At 43.3% G+C, this 12,950-nt stretch overlaps 1 protein-coding gene and 1 pseudogene across 2 annotated transcripts; both read left to right on the top strand.

Annotated features, from left to right (window-relative positions):
* Window positions 1–3,099: 3,099 nt before the first annotated feature.
* LOC103649928 (demethylmenaquinone methyltransferase-like) lies at window positions 3,100–4,493 on the top strand (annotated as a pseudogene).
* Window positions 4,494–6,585: 2,092 nt separating this feature from the next.
* LOC103649927 (chaperone protein dnaJ 20, chloroplastic) lies at window positions 6,586–9,369 on the top strand. 2 transcript variants are annotated; one of them, XM_008675612.2, is made up of 2 exons: window positions 6,586–7,156; window positions 8,769–9,369. In XM_008675612.2, the coding sequence occupies exons 1-2, from the start codon at window positions 6,683–6,685 to the stop codon at window positions 8,913–8,915; spliced, it is 621 nt and encodes a 206-aa protein (XP_008673834.1). In that variant the 5' UTR covers window positions 6,586–6,682; the 3' UTR covers window positions 8,916–9,369. The 2 variants fall into 2 exon arrangements, with proteins under 2 accessions (XP_008673834.1, XP_020405761.1); XM_020550172.3 differs by having other exon boundaries at window positions 6,622–7,156; window positions 8,745–9,369.
* Window positions 9,370–12,950: the final 3,581 nt, after the last annotated feature.

Raw genomic sequence — 12,950 nt, 5'->3', positions numbered from 1 at the left:
TGAGGTATTTACTATGAATATCATTGAACACGCCAAAAAATATTGTGCATCGGCAGCTTGTTCATACTGAAACACATGTCCATATTGAAACTTGGGTTCTACCAGCATATAGTATTTGGTGTGTTGTAAAAAATATCTTGTTTTCTTTGATCTACTGCAGTTGGTTACTGTAAATATCTTACAAAGCTGCATATGATGCAGGTGCCAGCAAGCCGATGACACAGCTGAGCTGATGGAAACATACGCACCCACACAGGCAGACCACTGGTGGCGCATGGATATAAAAGATGATCTTGCCATTTTATCGGATAATTTGTAAAAAGACTGTTGTTTCAGATCCTCTTGTCAGTGATCATAACAAAGAGTCTTTTATAATTAGAGGTGATAATAATGTCGCCGGCAATTAGAGGTGCACCTGCGTCGACGCCACGACACTTGACCCAGGTGAGGTCGCTGTCGATGCCACCATGTCTTCTTCATCTATCCACTAGCCTCATCTCGCCGGCGACGAGATCCACCGCACCGCCTTCCTTCCCGTCTTCCCTCGGCATTCCTCTGTGTAAGATTTCTCTTCCTGTATTTGGACTGGTATTACTTGATTTTTTTACTGTGATGTTAGCTGCTTCTGCTGTGCTGTTTTGAATGTTTAAAATGCATTCATTTATGTATTTTGATACTGTATTTTTTGCTACTGATTTGTGCCATTCTCATCTGTGTGTTTTATGCAGTTATTTAATAACACTATTACCTTACCACAAGAGTAATACCCATTTTTAACTAAAATACTCTTGCGTGGACCTGAAGATGATAGCTAGCTGAACACTTTTTATGATAATTTTTAGATTCATCAGTAGAACTGCTCTATGATAAATCTAGATCTAGATTCAGTTTCTAAGCGGTGATAGGTTCATGTTTATGCTTGTGCATTCAAAGGATACGACAATAGAGTCTTTTCTGCGACGCTAGCTGCACTGTGCCCATAGACTGATGAAACTATCCAAAGACTCCAACATCGGGGCATGTAAGCACATGCCGTCTCCAATGCAACACCATGTGCTTCTCGAGCACAGAGACATGGTTAGTAGTAGTATTTTTTCGAGAATAATAAAGGGGGAAAGTTTGGGGAAAATAAATACATGTGTTCACACAGCAGAACCACAGGTGACGCGATTCTTTCGCCGACTGCGCTGTGTTCTGTCGCTCATAATGCCTAGAGAGCCCTTTTCCTGGACATCCGGGAGGCAGCAATGATAACGGCCAAATTTGCCTTGCAGAGGGCCGGCTGAGAAACACCGAGCATTGCACTTTGCTCACACCATTCAGCCTCTAGGCTGGGCTCTGGCTGTATGTCGTCATACGTTCACATGCGACGGTGGTGGGGTGATGTGTTGTGGGGGCGGATGGTGTTTGGTGACGAATTTAGAGCGAGCTCCAAGCACCAAGCGGCAGCGAGCCACGGCCACAATTCATGTTGTATGTTTAGCATTTTGCTGTTAAAATTAAGTTTATATGGTTAGATACTTGCAATCCATTTAAGCAAGAAAATAGGTCACTACTTGTACTGTATGCTTCATAACTTTGTGATCCATGACTGTATCATACGCTTAGAAAAGCTGCAGCTCCTCAATAATTCTGATCCATTCATTTATTTGAGTTCCAAGTTTCTATGCTGAATCAGTTCTAAATCCCTTCTCTTATGCCTAATTTTGAGTTGTAGCAGTGTACTGTCTTCATGCATGTTTGTAGAGAGTGCCAGTGCGGCACTAGAGTTTGCTTGCAGCCTAATCACTTCACCATTACATTGTCCTAGAAACAGTAAAGCTTATGCCCAATTAATTTTTTAATTGTAGGAGAAATAATGAGACATTCTTGCTTTGCATCTGTTAGCCAGCAGCAGCAACATGTTTCTGTTTGCTCTCTCTGTATGTCCCTCTCTGAAGTTGTCTACATGTTGTGGTGTTTCTGAAACAGAAATTTTCAGTAATTACAACAGATGTGCAAGACCTGTACTTAGTTCAGCAACCTCAGTTCCTCTCTATCGACAAATGTAGGTCATGGTTATCTGCATTTCCTGTTCGGTGCGTTATCTGGGTGCCTCAAGTAAGCCCTTGACTAACAAGTTGTTTGTGCTATTTATTGGATTTGCAGTAGATAGGTCTTTTATAACATGGTGATAATGGCAAACTCAGAACACCTTACAATACATTCTGTTTCTTCCAAATAAATTTGAATTAATACTTATTATCCATTGGTACAGTTTTGCTGATATATGGAGTGTTGGTTGCACGGTAATTGAAATCACAATAGGCAAACTCTCTGGGTCTACAAGGGCTGGGTCGACGAGCGCACGCTCAACCCGGCTAAGAGCGTACTATAATATGTATTTATATGGATGACAATTTTGAAATATGAATATTTTCTTGTAGGAATAACGGTGGAAGGAATTTTGCGCTCTAGAAGTGGAGGAGGTTGACGGTAGATTGCAAGAATATGAGCAAGGTTTTTTTCATTACTTAGTTTGTATTTAAAATTGTAGAATATGAGAAAGGTTTTTTGACACTCACTATTTCGACATATGGGTTTTCTGTATATCTCTAGATTTGTTTAGTGCTTTGCTGGGCCAGGGCCTTAGGTTGGTAGATTACATTTACCTCCACTGCTTTATGAGGTTCAGCCTTATCGATTACCCCTTCAATCCTGAAACCGTAGCGTGATGCTTCTAATTGAACAGCAAGCTACTTAAATTATGGAAATTATGTATGTATTTTAATGAATTATTAGAAGGGTCACTGTAGTGAAAATTTGTATCTTTCCGTTTGAGGTTTTACCTGAGGGGGCACTGGAACAGCCGGTGTTGTCCGACGAGGCCATGATGTCGCGTCTGGTTGGCGCGCTCATCACGTTCAAGCCGCTCTACTCGGTATTGAAGCTCGCCTCCCGCGAGGTCATCATCAGGTAGTCGTACAAAATAGAAACCTCTGCCGCTCTTTCTAGACATTTATGCAGTTCTTCACTTGTTCTCCTTGGGGATGGCAGAGATGTCGGTGAGAGAATGCATGCGTGTAGGACAACGGAGAAGTCGAACATCCCGTGGAGGGAGATGACGAAGTAAAGTAAACTGGAGTGACATATTGCTAACGCCTCATTTCTCTTGATCAGACTATCTCAACCCGTTTCATGCCTATGACAAAGGGAATCTATCATGGCTGGTAATTCACTTTTTATTTGTTGTTGTCAGCTTCTCATTGTTTTCTTATGTACTCTGATAATCTGCAGCTCAACTTTTCGTAACAATCCTAGGTTACCGTTCTTTCTCTAAAATCTTGAGAATGTGACGCCGTTGAAAAAAACAGCTGAAGGATATCATATTTTGTGCACGCTCATACTGACAATTTGATGTTGAATGAGCTAGGCTGCAGCAGAGGCCAAGCCTGCAACAATGTCGATCGCAAAGAGGGCCATACCTGAGGCTACATCAATCGAAGAGGCCAACCAAATCGTCCGCGGCAACTGGCTGAATGTAATTGAGGAGCATCATCTGAAGTACTTGGGGAGCTCTCAGGTAAATGACATCCTGGACATTGGCTGCTCTGTTGGAGTAAGCACCAGATACCTCGTCGAGAAGTTCCCATCAGCTCAAGCTGTTGTAAGCCCCAAAATCTCCTTCTGTGCATGGATCATTCACAAGCAACCAATGTTCACCAAAAGAGTAAACTGTAGTAGTGTTTCTGAATGATGCAGGGGCTCGACCTATCACCGTACTTTCTTGCTGTGGAGGCACAAAAGGAAGAAAAACTGTCACGGCCAAAGCCTATTCGCTGGGTTCATGCCAATGGTGAAGCGACCGGGCTGTCTTCAGATTCATTTGACCTTGTCTCCCTTGCTTATGTGGTAAATTTCTACCAGATTCAAAATATTCTTCTTTATTACATGGATTTAAAATCTGTAGTAGCGGTTACCACAAATTTATGGCTATATTCGAGATTCTATGGAGTACCATAATTCTAAAAAAAACCTGCAGTGCCATGAGTGCCCAGCACGAGCGATAACCCGATTGGTGAAGGAAGCATTCAGGGTCCTTCGCCCAGGAGGAACAATCGCCTTAACAGACAATTCGGTAGGAGTTTCTTTTGTCTCGCTTTTCATAGAGTACAAGTGTGCAAACTTGTTCAAGAATCGACTGTAACGTACAAAACTCCATTTTTCATTATAAAATCCTTTGCAGCCGAAGTAAAGTACTTGAGGTAAGCTTCAGTAGCCATCAGCAGCACCATGTTTCAACGACACACCTTAGATGGTGACATTTATTTCCATGTATTTCAGGAACTATCCCCAGTTTTGTTCACTCTGATGAAGAGTACCGAGCCTTTTCCTGGACGAGTACTACATGCTGGATTTGGAGGAGACGATGAGAAAAGTGGGGCTTTGTTAACGTTTGCTCCGTCCTGACAGACCCCAGGTACAGAACAATCACTGCAACTGTGCCTTACTAATTGGGTCAGACCATCAAATCCCAAGCCCGGCCGGTGTACAACAATTGATTATTTGAAATTTTGTATCCTTACTAGGATGGTTGCACTTGTATAAAGTAGAGCAATCTGAGTGAAACAACAAATCAAAGTACACCAATTTACCTTCCACGCATGGACATTATGAAGTCCAACACTAGGACTGTTATGATCAGATGATTCAGGGAACCAATCTAAAAAAATTCATGTGATACTGTAGCCAGGAATCACTTTCATGAACCTTAATTAACTCTAAAATATTTATCAGCTGGTACCCAACCAATCAGCATTGTTGTATAAATCGAAAATAAAACATACGAGACTTATCTCAAATTGCACAAGAGCTGGTGCTGCCAAGCGTATATGTGATTTTGGGTTAATAATTCTCAGAAGGCTGGAACAGAGGTCTTAAGTAAATATTGTGCAATGGAATTTAGCTGATCGAATCAATCGTGTCATCGTGGTTACCCATGAGGCCATGACATAACAATTCTGATAGTAATATGTTTTTCTTCAACTCAACTATGAGTTAGCTACTTCGATGTCACCTTTAGTTTGTTGTTGGAGCATCTCCAACAACCTTCAAAACTGGTTTATCAAAGCATGCCCTTAGAATAGGTTGACTTAATGGTTCATGAAGTATTGTATTTGGTGAATAGCTGATTGATAGATATCTTATTAATGCATTGTTTTTAACACGTGCAGTTTTGTGGCTTAGTTTTTCAACGAATCTCTTCTCTATGATCAGCATGTTGTATTTGAAGAGCAATTTGGCAGTGGGAGATTGTTGGCCTACATTTCTGCTCGTCCTGGGCAGTGTGGCCGAGCTGATGGGTAAGGACTACTGGACCATTTCACCTCGCTTCAGTAGCTTAAATTTCCTGGCAGTTGCTGGGCATTTCTTTTTATTGTCCAGCTACATCCTCGAGGCTAACTACAGTGGCATTTCCTTTTATTGGCCAGCTACATCCTTGAGGGTAAAGAGCTCGAGTTCTACATGAAGAAGCTCCAGAGGTAAATGTGGACGAGACAACTAACTCTTCCTTATTCTTTTTTTATTAATTATTAATTGATGCATGTTTGTATCTGGTATCACCCGCAGAAAGTAGAGTTAATTATTGGCATTAAATCTTTGATCAAAGCTTGAAAAGGTAAATGTGGACGAGACAACTAACTCTCATGCACATGAAGGAGCTGATGAGTGCCTAATGTTTCTCGGGGTAACTGTTTCATGTTTTTTCAATTCTATGTCTGGACGCCGAGGACCGGGGACGCCGAGGACCGGGGAGACGACGAGGTTTCGGGGCTGCGTGTGGCGGCCGAGGCGTGGGCGACATTTCGGAGGCAGTGAGGCTTGTGTGAGGGGGCGAGAAGGAGGGAGGCAGAATTACGGTGCACAGATGGTCTACGTTAGAGTCTTGTAGAGTAGTAGAGATTATCGTAATATTATATATTCTCGTTAAAACAGTTGTACATAAGTTATTGTAGTATTATATATTTCCGTTGCAACGCACGGGCACTCACCTAGTTTTACATGAATATGAATACTACGCTTACACCATGTGAAACAATAATTTTCACGCGACAAGATTTGATCAGAAAATATCGTCGTATCTTTTACATGGTCTACGCTGCTGTTGTGGTACCACGTCTGTTTCGTACAAAATTGAACTTACTATATAGGCCCTATGTTCAAAAATAGTACTTATTTTGTCTTAAAATAGTATTTGTTTTATAGTGTTAATAGATACTTTCTCTGTTTTTTTATTTGTCGCTGATTAGTTTGTGTTAGGATTTTAATAGATTTATATAATATTATATAAACACTAGGTGTCTATATTCAATTTCATCCGTTTGAATATGAACAAAAACAAAAGCCTAAACCAAATAGCATATTAGGATAGAGAGTACCCGTTTTAACTCTTAATTTTTATGTTCATATTTAAATAAATGATAATAAATCTAAACACATTCTTTTTTAATAATGGATAACTATATCGGGGATGGAGCCAAAATCTAGACACGTGTATATGAATCCATTATTTTTTAAAGCAAAATTAATTTAGAACAGTATTATATATATAATATTTATTGGCGGTTGGCGCTTAAGATCTGCGGAAAGCAAACCGCACTGAGAAACCAAACCAGCAAGCGAAGCCCAGCAAGAAAACCACATGCCCCACCTCGCCGCCACTCCCCCCACTTCCTCCGCCGCCGCCGTCCCCGCCGCGGGCCGCATCGCGTTCCGGCGCCCGTGGAACACGCCACAGCCGGAAGCGCTGCGCCTGCGCCTCCGCCTGCGCGCGCGGGGCGTCCGGCGTGAGGACGGCGGCGGCGTGCGCACGGAGGAGCAGGAGCAGACAGCACCGCGGACGTTCTACGACCTGCTCGGGATCTCAGCGGATGGGAGCCCCGATGATGTTCGGGCGTCCTACAGGCGGCTGGCGCTAAAGTACCACCCAGACGTGTCCCCTCCGGGCGCCGCGGCCGAGAACACGCGCCGCTTCATCGAGGTGCAGGAGGCCTACGAGACGCTCTCCGACCCAAGCCGCCGCGCCAGCTACGACCGTGCACTCGCCCGCGGCGTCTGCCGCCTCGCCTTCTCCGGGCGCCGTTCCCAATCCCACCACGCCTACTACCATTACCAGGTTTGGATCACTGCTCTCCTCACTTGTTACTTGGGTACTTGGTGCTTTTCATGGCGTTGGCGCTTGGTTGCATTGCGTTGTGTTTGGTTCCAATCCGATTGGTAGAGGTGCAATCTTCTAGTCAGGATTACGATTGGTTGTTGGGTTCATGCTGTGATCTTTAACTTCTATTGTTTATAGATTGTCAATGGAAAAACATGTGCTAAATTCTTCCTAATTATACGTGAAGCGAATTTGCTGAACTTAGTGTCCCAGTCTGGAATTTGTTGGTATTCTAATGGAGGCAAGAGGGCGTTTGCAGACTTCAGATCATTGATCTGTAACTGAGGGGATCCATCAGTTCTTCTGGGCTGTACGATCTGGCTCCTTTAAGTACTTAATCTGTCATTTGAAGAAATCTAGTTGTTTCAGCTACAGTCCTTGATAGGAGTTCAAACATATGCATCATGAGTGAACTGCAACCTTTACAAAACAGTTGTTAACGACCAACTACGACGGCTACGGAGGAGATGAGAGAACAGCTCGGGAAGGAAGAAGATAGGAGGGTTTCTGTATTTCTTATTTCTTGACGTTCACAGAGATAACCATAGTCTAAATATCTCCCTTGCTCTCTCCTTACACGGACCATATGTCCGACGGGTATCGCCCACTGGGCTTGGACACACGACGGCCCAGAACAATGTCCTTGCAGCTCCTTCTGTCCTCCATCCTTGCCCGCGCCCTTCTGGTGTTCTCCCATGTAGTCTTCTTTGTTGGTGACAACAGTGGATCTGGATGCCCACCCCCCCCCCCCCCCCCCCCCCCCCCCCCAAGCAACTCCAAGAGACTTTACACATCTTTCTAGGGATTGGAGATTTTGATGAATAATGTCCTCCGACAGCTTGTTTATCTGGTTATCCAAATATAGCCATCTTTTATTTTGGATTTCTCACTAGTCAAAGATAGAACAAGAATGACTCTAGAGTGCACATGATATATAGAAAAACTGTTGGAGAGTGGAAAGATATAGAAAATGATTTATATGCAAATGACACTCCAAATGATGATTTAGAGAGTTGGTTTTAGAATGACTCTTTGAGATGCTCTAATTAATGTGTTCGCCGAAGCATGGCTTTCGAAAAAATACAGGGATAAGGCTTGCCTCGCTTATTCCGTCTCCCGACTCCATTCTTGTGGGAGCCATCAGCATAGGTCTCTCGTTTTTTTTTGTTGTTTTGGATTTTTACGAAGATCTCTTATGGTTTGTGACTCAGCTGTGGATATTGGGTGTTCAAAGCTGCCTTTTAACTTTACAGTGCTTTGAAGATTGATGAACTTACTAATACATACAAAAAAATTTAGATTCGAGCCAGGAGCGGCTGAAATTTACCGTTTCGTTTCGTGACATACGATAAATCAATGGATATAAGTTTCGCGTTGATGTGATGTACTTGCGAATAGGGAACGGCTAGGAATTTTCTGTGGTCGAAGAGCTTCACAAAAATAGGTCACGGATAACGAGTGAAATAGCAACTTGCAGAAGAGCGTGGGGGAGTCGTTTTCATGCATGTCATGCGTAAGATTATCTGAGAAGTAATCTTCCTCACAGATCTGTTATCCATGTGGGCCACAGGAACAGGAAGAGGGATCTGGGTGGAGAAGGTCCTGGGAGGACCAGATCGCCGAGCTGAAGAGGAGGAGCGTGGCGAAGGATTCAGAAGAGAACCTGTCGTGGGGCGCTCGCATGCGGAGAAGGGCCGAGGCGTCAGCAGCGGAGTAGCTGCGACAAGCGAGCCTTCCAAATGCAGCTGTACTCGTACGTAGCATGTGGAGCGAAGCGAAACGGAATATATTTTTCTGGTGGGTACAATTTGGTCTGCAAGGTTTTTAAGGCGTGGATCTAAAGATGTCCAGATGGAAACCTTCAGAGACAGACCTGTTACGAGAATTGGACGTGTAGCAGTAGTAGCTGTAGCGGTGGCATCTGGCCAGGATTGAGGAGGAACAGCAGCACCTGGATGGAGTGTGGTGGCTGCTGGCTGCAGACCAACACCCTTGGCCCTGGCTACATAATAGTTGAGTTCCTGCCTGGCCACCTGGGCCTGGCTGGCTGTATGTAAACGACTCAACTATGTTACTCCTTGAGACTCCTGTTACATCTGTGGCAGGTCCAGTGTAAATGTAAATACTACAAGCATCAATAACGAAGGAGCAAGCCAGTTGTTCTTCCAATATTCAGGGTGTTTCCTTCTTTTGTTTTGTTTTCCTTTCTCAAGCATCAATATTGAGGTTGTGGGCTTATGCGGGAGAGGCAATTATTCATATCTTTAGGAGCATGACCTTTGCTTAGGCTATGGCCATACAAATGGCCGTGCAAAATAGAGTGCACTGCTTATAGAGTGTAAGCTTGAAATGAGAGATGACGATAAGATAAGTAAGTTGTTGGAGACAGCCTTAGAGAAAAAAATCAACACGTTATTGCTTTTTTTCCCCTCTGTTTTCCGAAGTTTCTGCGACTAGCATGCTCCACCATATAGCGTTAGCAATTTAGCATGGTATTTTTCCTGTCACTGTCGCCTAGGAATTTATTGTGATGATTATGAGCTAGCTAGAGATAGACGGTGAAAGTTGTGGACAGGGAGCTGCGCTGCTGTTCCTGCTCGCTACGTGTGTGGAGTGGCGGTGACGATAGAATTGGTGGAAGTTGTGATTATGTAGTGTAGTGTCAGGTGATGGCGGTGTACTTATGACGATGTCTCTCGGTTTTCCTGACCTGGAAAGATCGGTAACGATGGCTGCTACGGTGGTGCGCGACTGCGCGGCGTCTCTATCCGGACAGAGAAACGCAGGTTTTGTCCATGCTTGGGAAGCTGCTGGTTTGTCTTGTGTGTTCTCACTTCTCAGCCGCCACTCTTTTCTCCACTCAATAATTGTTCACTGCAGTGACCCGGCCAGACGCCAGAGTGAAGTCGTATACTCTCACCGGTGACCTGATATAAGTAACAATCATGCTCTACCCCATTTTGTAATATTAATATGGCAATCACGTTCCGCCCCTGTCCAGCTTTCAGTGGATTTGTAGACAAGACAATGATCTAATCAACTTACCAGTCAAATTTGGCTTTGTGCGACCATGGTACAATCAACTGGCCATAAAATTAAAAGTAACATGACGAGTTGGATTTGAGATACTCGGTTTGTTGGATCTGCCAGAGCGGTTGCTGGCCTGCTATGTGGATTAGATGGGCCGTTACTGACCGTGGACGCGTGTGGGGATACGGGCCTCCCGGCTCCTGGCCCGCTACGATCAAGCCCACCGCAACCGAAGCAGCACAATAGGAAGCACCTATAAATTTTAGTACCAGTTTTCTAAGAATCGGTACTAAGTCAGATTGAAGGAAGGAACCATCTTAACAGTTCCAGTAATGATTTTAACTGCTAGGAGATTTAGTACTAGTTAGTGGCTTCAACCGGTAATAATATCAAAGCTTACCGGTTGAAGATGCAAACCGGTATTAATACAATCAAGTACCAGTTGGAACCACCAATCGGTACTAAGGACATGTTAATTGGTTACATCATTTAGACTTAATCCTCACTCATATGTTTTGTATTATGTGTGAAGGTATTATAATGCTTTGTAAGAGTGGAGGTGATGTCTAGATTTTCAAAGAATTTGTTAAAAATTTCACCCATTTAAGTGTGAAAATGATTAGCAAGTTCACCGTCTCGTATAGTATAGTTTTTTTTGTTTAGATTTCCACAATTTTGTGGCTGATTGTGTCATCTATTTACTACAAAGATTATGTTAACAATGTTTTATATAAATAATGTAGATGGACCTTCAATGGATGTACAACATGGATCGAGGCTCTAAAGGATATATTGAAGGTGTTCACTATTTTCTAAAGACGACCGAGAGACACAAGCCTAGAGGTTTCATGTGTTGTCCATGTAGAGACTGTAAGAACAAGAGAGAATGCTCATCATTGAAAGCTCTCTTGTGGGTTTTGGAGGTTTGCATGAAAACCCAATTAAAGGACTGACCTGTGTGGCTAAGTGTTGAACAGGTGCTTAGTGCAAAACTTATAGGGTTCAACACAAGTGTTCAAGTGTGATGGTCTAAAGGCTGAGATAACTATGGAAAATATACATCACACGCTAAGTGAAGGATACACATTGCTTATGTGAGACTCAGTGTGCATAACTTGGAGACAACTGGTCAAGCCAAGTATGGAGGCAAGAAGAGCTTTAAGGTAACGAGTGCACGGGAGAAGGTCAAGGAGGCCAAGGTATCCAAAGCCACGGGTGAACAAGAAGACTTGCAAAGTCAAGGTTGATCGAGTTAAGAATAGCTATGGTGCATAGAGGATCACTACTTAAGGACATGACTTACGACCAATGAGGTAATACCAATGGTTATGTGATGTAACTCATAATGTCAAGATCAAGCTCAAGAAGTGAACAAGGTCACCAGAAGAAGGAGTAGTGTCAAAGCTAGAACCTGGAAGCAACCCAAAAGAGATAAGTTTATCTTAACTTTTAGTTTTGGTTGTTCCCCGTGTTTAGATATGTTCTATGTGACCACTATAGGGTGTTGGAGCTCACAGATGACAATCTAGATCAAGTCAAGTCAACTTGATGGTTTGGAGTCCAACATCGACCTCAAACATGCCAAAATGGGTAAAACGATAAAAAAGGTTAACTATGCATGCTCTCAGGAATTTTAATTGTAGAATTCATCGGACGGTCCGATGTGCACCGGAGCACTTCTCCAACGGCTACTTTCAGCCTTCGCTCGGCGCCCAACGACTAGCTGACGTCACCGGACGGTCCAGTGGCACACCGGACGATCCGGTGCCACCTAGCTAAGGAAAGGCACCATTCAGATCTTCAGCCAACTATTACTCTACACGGTCTGGTGGCTCACCGGACGGTCCAGTGCGCCCACATATAGGGAAGGTTTTTGCTACTTTCTATGGAAGAAGGCAACGACTCTTTTGGGGCTATAAAAGGACCCCTAGGAGCCCATATTCGGATGTCCAAGTCACCCAAGTGTAGCAAACAAGTGTAGACATATTGCAAATCATTTCTACCTCCATCTCATGTGTATTTCTCTCTAGGTTGTGTGTTGTCGCAGTTATAAGCCAAGAGAGAGTAGAGGGCTGCTGCTGCAAGTGAGAGCAAGATCTTGACCAAGCAAATATGTTACTCTACCAGAGTGCTGTTGAGGAAGATTGTAAACAGTCACGGCTCTGTTGTAACCAACTCAATGACATTGTGCAAGGCTCTATCTGTCTCCTTGATAGATCTAGATTTGGCTAACTCCAACATGGACTAGGCAAACATTTCAGGCTTGCCCGAACCACGAGATAAATCATTATGTCATGTGTGCTCTGTTTGTATTGTTTTTTGTCTCTCTGTTTTGTTTGCTTTTCTCTTGGCACTTCAATACTTATATTTGGTATAAGCTATCTTTGAAGTGCAGGATATTTTGAGACAGACACTTAGATTCTGTTGCATCCTACTCAGAGTGATCTACATTTCTGCTACAATCTAGTCTTCGAGTAGAGTGAGATTTCTAAGTTTTCTATGATATTTTTTTATTCGTCTATTCACCCCCTCTGGGTGACATCCAGATCTTGTTCCCGAGCAAAGGGAACTTTCAATTAGTATCAAAGCAAGGCCTCCACATCGTGGGCTTAGCCGTCCAGAGAAGACGATGTCGTCACAAGAGGTAACACTAGAACTTCTTCTAGGCAATGGTTCTAATTAAAAAACTTGGTATGTCTCTATTCTTAATGTCTTCATGAGT

The sequence above is a fragment of the Zea mays genome, chromosome 3 (assembly GCF_902167145.1).
Source record: "Zea mays cultivar B73 chromosome 3, Zm-B73-REFERENCE-NAM-5.0, whole genome shotgun sequence".
Lineage (NCBI taxonomy): Eukaryota > Viridiplantae > Streptophyta > Magnoliopsida > Poales > Poaceae > Zea > Zea mays.
The sequence above is the reverse complement of the archived record's forward strand: the minus strand, read 5'-3'. Positions and strand labels throughout refer to the sequence as shown.

What these genes read in the sequence shown, in the direction of transcription:
- LOC103649927 (XM_020550172.3), top strand. Translation starts at nt 6,683, where the DNA reads ATGCCCCACCTCGCCGCCACTCCCCCCACTTCCTCCGCCGCCGCCGTC. An exon ending in ACGCCTACTACCATTACCAG is followed by an intron (nt 7,157 to 8,744) that starts GTTTGGATCACT and finishes TCTTCCTCACAG; the next exon opens with ATCTGTTATCCATGTGGGCC.